We start from the raw sequence: 6,195 nt of genomic DNA on the forward strand, positions 1-6,195 counted from the left end.
AAAACACAGCATTTCATATCAAACAAAATACTCTTGTTCTTAATTACATTTCGAATTATATTATATTCACACAACCAATTGGATTTATTTGACAGAATATCTGAAAATTCCTGTAATGATTTAAACACACCATTTTTATTAAATACATCTTTTACATACAAAATATTACTCGCTATCCAATTCTGAAAACATAATGTTTTGCCCTTGTATTGAAACAAATTGTTATTCCACAATGGCTGCCGTGCAAACTTGATGTCTGATAAATTAGATACATCTATTGTCTTTTTACATTCATTAAAGTAACTAAATATTTCTTTATAAAAAATGGGCAATTTAGATATTATTGTAAAATTTTCGGTTTTTGTTTCAGACAGTGTGAGCATATAATTCAAATCTATGTTCATTACATTCAAGTAGCTGTTTACAATGTTATTAATGACATTGGATTCATCAATCAATCGTTTAACCCATGATGCCTTAATAGCCTTTAGTTTTAGCTCTATATCTACTAAACCTAAACCACCATTTCCTTGTTTTCCTATTACTGTTTCTCTTTTAATTCTATCACGTTTATTCCATATAAAGTTAAAAATACTATTTTTCATTTTTTTCATTAAATCGTTTTCTGGAATAGGTAAGATTGAACCAACATATATTAATTTTGATACGGCTAAGGAGTTAACAACACATGTTTTTCCAAAAATCGTTAACTTTCTTTTCTTCCATGATTCAAATAATTTCTCCATATCTTCATAGATTTTTAACCAATTAAAATTATAACATTGTTCTTTGTTATGACCAATAAAGATACCTAAACAACGAACAGCATTGTTGGTAACACTAATATCACAAACTTCTGTGTACCTTGTCTTTGAGATTCCCTAAAAGTATGCACTGCGTTTTTTTCTTATTAATTTTTGATCCAGCATGATTGCAAAAATTGTCAACAGTTTCGATTGCCTCTTCTAGTGACTTTATATTTCTCAAAGCTAGAGTTACATCATCTGCGTGTTGTAAATTTTTTATTTCTGTGGATGAGTTATTAAGTTGAATGCCTTTAATTTGATTATTGTTTTTTAGTTTCAAAGATAATATTTCTGCTACGAATAAATACAACAAAGCTGAAATAGGACAACCCTGTCTTATTCCTCTAGACATCGAGCAAGTTTTTGAAACCCAACCATTATTTTTAATTCTAAAGATTGGATTTGTGTACAAAATGTTTACCCAGGTAATAAAATTATCCCCAAAATTAAATTTTTTAAGAACGTGAAATAAGAAATTCCATTCCACCGAATCGAACGCTTTTTCAAAATCTATAAATAAAAGAATACCATCATTTGCATGTTCCATGCAATATTCATAAATATCTAAGACAACTCTAGCATTTATTCCAATAAATCGCCCTTTGATGTATGCTGATTGCTCTTTACTAATTAATTTATCAATAACATTTTGTAATCGTCTTGCAAATATGAAGGCAATAATTTTATAATCTGTATTTGTCAAACTTAACGGTCTATAGTTTTTTAAATCGGTTTTATCTCCTTTCTTGAATAAAAGGGTAATAAGGGATAGGCGTTGTGAAAAGGACATTTCCTGATTATCAAATACGGATAGTAATACTTCATAAAATAAGGGGCCAATATGACTCCAAAAACATTTATAAAACTCGCATGGTATTCCATCTAAACCTGGAGACTTGTTATTTTTCATGTTAAAAACTGCTTCTTTACATTCGTCTATTGATGGTAATGTATCAAGGTTTTGTTTTTCATTTTCATCTAGTGTTGGGCAATGTATATCATTTAAATAATTTGATATGTTATTGTCTTCGATTGACGTACTTTTATAAAGTTTTTCATAAAAATTACACATTTCGTTCAAGATTTCAGAGTTGGAAGAAAACGTCCCATTATCATTATTTATTTCATATATTGTATTGTTTATCTGATTTTTCTTTTCCATACTGAGGAAAAAATTTGTATTTCTTTCACCTTGTCCTATCCACTGAGCTTTCGACCTAATTTGTGCACCTTTTGCTATTTGATTGTACATATCATCTAATTCTTTTTCAAGAGTTCTTTTTTCATTCATGTTAATTAGGGCACTTGGAAGATTTTCAATTTCTTCAATTTTATCTTCAGTAAGCTTAATCCTTAGTTTTATATTATTTTTTGATTGTTTAGCGTAATTTATTGAAAAGTCTCGGATTTTTACTTTAAAAAGTTCCCATCTTGAGATTGAATCTAATGATTTATCTAAATCCTTAAATATATCAATAATTCCTTTTTTGTATTCATCGTGTTCAAGGTGAGAAATGTTTAATTTCCAATACCCAGAACCCCGTTCTAATTTGTTAAGATCAACACAAGCTTTTAGATATCTATGGTCGCTCATTCTCGTGTTTTTGTTATGTGTACCTGGAATGCGTCTGATAATCATATTTTTCGTCAAATCTAAAATTTCGTTACTAACAAATATGTAATCTATTCTGCTCTTAGGGCAGTTATCTGCATCGCACCATGTAAAACCATTTTTATCAGGATATTTATGTTTCCAAATATCAACAAGATCTAATTTATGTAAGATTTCAGATAAGCGTTTCTGTGATTTATCATTTTTCTTTTCAAAACTACAATTAAAATCACCACACAAAAAAACTTTACTCCCCAGAATTGTATGCGTAGAAGTAAAAGACCTAAGTCTATTTAAAAATTCTATTCTCGCTTTTTCCGTGTTCGGTGCATACACATTAATAAACGTAATTAAAGTATCGTCTATTTTTACATTTACTAAGAGTTTTCTTGCATCTTCAGATTTATGCACGTTGATGATATCTACATTAAGTTCTTTACGAAAAAGAATAGAGACTCCTCTACTATATGGAGAGTCAGAAAATGCATGTATACAGTTACCATTCCATCTGGAATCATAATTATCTTTATATTTTTCTATAAAATGAGTTTCCTGTAACAATACTACATCAAATCTATTCTGTTCTAACCATATATAAAACTTATTTCTTTTTTCATATGAGTTCAACCCTCTGACATTTACAGATATAATATTTAAGTTATGCATAGGTAAGTTCAATTAATCATTTGTTTATGTAATAATGACATAATTATATGATAACATACCTATTATACAGTCTAGGTAGTTTTAATATGCTGAAGTCACTTAAGGAAGACCGCAACAGTTTATTTCTCTTCCTCAGAGCTCTCAGAATCCGGGTTGCATCCCGAGACGTCGCTGTCGGATGCAGTTCTGAGTTCCTTCAACATCTGCACAATGTTACGCTGTCGTGATTGTTCACGGTTGTTTTGTTTCTGCTTACGGTTTGCGCTGTCGCTTAGTTTTCGTTTTCTAACTTTTTTTGAGATTTTTTTCAAAAGAACTCCAAGGGTGTTTGATCCAGGCCAGTGTTCTGGTTTCGTATTTTGAGTCCCTTTACGGTCTAAACCTGACCCCCATTCGTTGTTAAATGTCGCCTCAACAAAGGTTGTGGATTGTTTGGCGGTCCGCAGTTTTTCCTGGAAGATTGGTACTTGAACGCACTTATTTTCAAGGATTTCTTCCATAACCGCAGTTTTGGTCGACTCCCATTGTTCATTCGTTTTTATTTTTTTTCCATGTCGAAGGGCTGAGAGTGCGTCAGTTGCGTCTTTAATGATGTTTGCGGATTCAAGATCCCCACATCGCACAGCTTTTGTGTACTGAAAAGCGTGTTCAGCAGACTTGTGTTTAATACCACAGAAATCCAGCTCACATGGAAAAAAATTGGACAACACGTCCTCTTCTCCACAGAAAGGGGTTAACAGTTTCTGTGGTTCATAGTGAGGACATGTTTTATCACCAGGGGTATGTCCTGGTTGTTTACAGACTTTGCAACAAGTCTCGGATGTGCATCTTGATCTGGTGTGGTTAGTTTTCCAGCAGTTGGTGCAGATCAAGTTTTCTGTTTTTTTAGGTTGACCATAATGAAAAACTTTGCATTGAACACCTGCACAATGGTTAATTCTAGGTAAATATTTACCGTCGGCCAAGGGTTCAACAAACATAAAGCGAGTGCCATTGAGAATGCTGGTCATTCTTTTTGTCTCAGGATGTCGTATTTTTTCGTATAAGATCTTGCTCACTAATTTCACTCCTAGTTTGTCAAGCATTTCAAGGACTGCTGTGTCGGCTACTGACAACGGAAGACCGCATACACGTATTTTCAGTGTTTTCTGGTCAGCGGTTTTGGCACCGGAAGTGTATGGATTGGTATCATAAAACTGATAAGAGATATTACTAATTTCTATTCCCTGCACCAGTAGTTTATTTCTGTTTTCTGTGTTTTTCAAATAAACACGCCAAAGATTTCTGTCCAGTTGTACACACAGCAGGTCATCACCAATGACCCGTTTGATTGGTTCGATCAAATCATAATCAGTAAACTGTTTCCCTCCAATTGACCGCAAGTCATTGTTCTTGAGGTATAACGGTTTACATGTCCTGTCAACCGTGAGTGAGTTAAAACCCTCAACGTCGCTTTCCGTCATGATTTGATTAGTACCGTTATTACAGTCCGCACTAGTAGCACAGGTAAGCGGGTGAGAATAAATCACCAGGTAAACAGATAAGCTCTATATAATACACTATTTACAAAGTACTATTTACAAGACCAAAATCATTAGAATTCATACACTCACTGTTTTGGAAACACATAAGAAATCCAATAGAAACACTTCTTTCATCTGAAAATGTCCCGAATTGGAGAAAATTGTCAAAAAACACAGAGCGAAGTATAGCGCGACTAGCTTGCTCCGTGTCACGTGACATCCCTCGTTATTACAAGTTAGTTATCTCGTTTAACGAGAAAAGATCTCGTAATTACGAGAAAAAATTTATATAAAATGGCGCATTTCTAAAGACACCTGCAAATCGACTGGTTCACATTTTTTCTTTCCATAAATGTTAATTCATTTCTGATTAATATTTGAATAACATTGATTTTTCACGGATTTGACATTAAACTTATTCATATAAGTGGAAAGAACTTCATGTAATTCTACTTTCCATCTTATATTTTATCATCCAACTCCGAAGTAAATACAAGGAAGCCCTTGTTGTAAAAAATAATTCTATTGTCACAGACGACTTTAAACTATGTAGTTTCAATCACTGATATACATGTACAGTATTTACCTGAATTGTGTTCATACACAACCTTTGTGTATATTAAAAATAATTGATTTTGTATATCAACATTTTGGAGTCTGAAAACAAATTACATGTATCCTTCTTATCAATAAATAGTTGAATGAATTCATTAATCAATCTGATTTGCTCCTTTCTTTAAAACTGATTGGTCCGATTTTTTATCAAATTCTGTGTATGCCACTAAGCGATGATTATGCTAAGTATGTGTATAATAAAAGACATTGCAGTAGTTCATACACTTTACATAAAGAGAATAGAATAATAAAACGCGCCATTTTAAAGAGATCTTTTCTCGTTATAACAAGATAATTAAGTCGTAATTACGAGATCTTTTCTCGTAATAACAAGATCTTTTCTCGTTTTAACGAGATAATTAACTCGTAATAACGAGATCTTTTCTCGTTTTAACGAGATAATTAACTCGTAATAACGAGATCTTTTCTCGTAATTACGAGAAAATTAACTCGTAATAACGAGATCATTTTTTTATGTGGACCTATTCGTCATTCGTAAAAAAAGTGCACTGTATTGTATTTTTGAAATCTGCCAGAAAATTGAAATTTACTCTTTCGGGGCATAAACGTGGATAGAAAACGTACGAGTCCTGTCAACAAACACACATGGTCGTTTTGAATGAATGCTTTAGTTTGAAATCCATAAAAATTGGTCAAAAATGCTTTTTTGGACACAAAAAAACTAGGAAATATTATAAGCACGCATATATATATATATAAATATATATATATATATTTATATATATATATATATATATATATATATATATATATATATATATATATATATATATATATATGAAGCATAAAAATGGCAAACGACACGACCAATAGATATTGTCAAATTGAGTCGATTCTTTACTTTAGAGCGATATGCCGCATGGTCTACAACTTCTTTAAGAATGTGAACTAAAACTGTTTATAATTTAGTTGTTGTTTTTTTATAGTTTCTCTAGTAGTTTTAGTAGTACTA

At 31.7% G+C, this 6,195-nt stretch overlaps 1 protein-coding gene across 1 annotated transcript; it reads right to left on the reverse strand.

Moving 5' to 3' along the window:
* Window positions 1–3,200: 3,200 nt before the first annotated feature.
* On the reverse strand, window positions 3,201–4,792 carry LOC128179095 (uncharacterized). Its single transcript, XM_052846592.1, has one exon. The coding sequence runs from the start codon at window positions 4,545–4,547 to the stop codon at window positions 3,204–3,206; it is 1,344 nt and encodes a 447-aa protein (XP_052702552.1). The 5' UTR covers window positions 4,548–4,792; the 3' UTR covers window positions 3,201–3,203.
* Window positions 4,793–6,195: the final 1,403 nt, after the last annotated feature.

Source organism: Crassostrea angulata, chromosome 3 (assembly GCF_025612915.1).
Source record: "Crassostrea angulata isolate pt1a10 chromosome 3, ASM2561291v2, whole genome shotgun sequence".
NCBI classification, from domain to species: Eukaryota; Metazoa; Mollusca; class Bivalvia; order Ostreida; family Ostreidae; genus Magallana; species Magallana angulata.

What these genes read in the sequence shown, in the direction of transcription:
- LOC128179095 (XM_052846592.1), bottom strand. Translation starts at nt 4,547, where the DNA reads ATGACGGAAAGCGACGTTGAGGGTTTTAACTCACTCACGGTTGACAGG.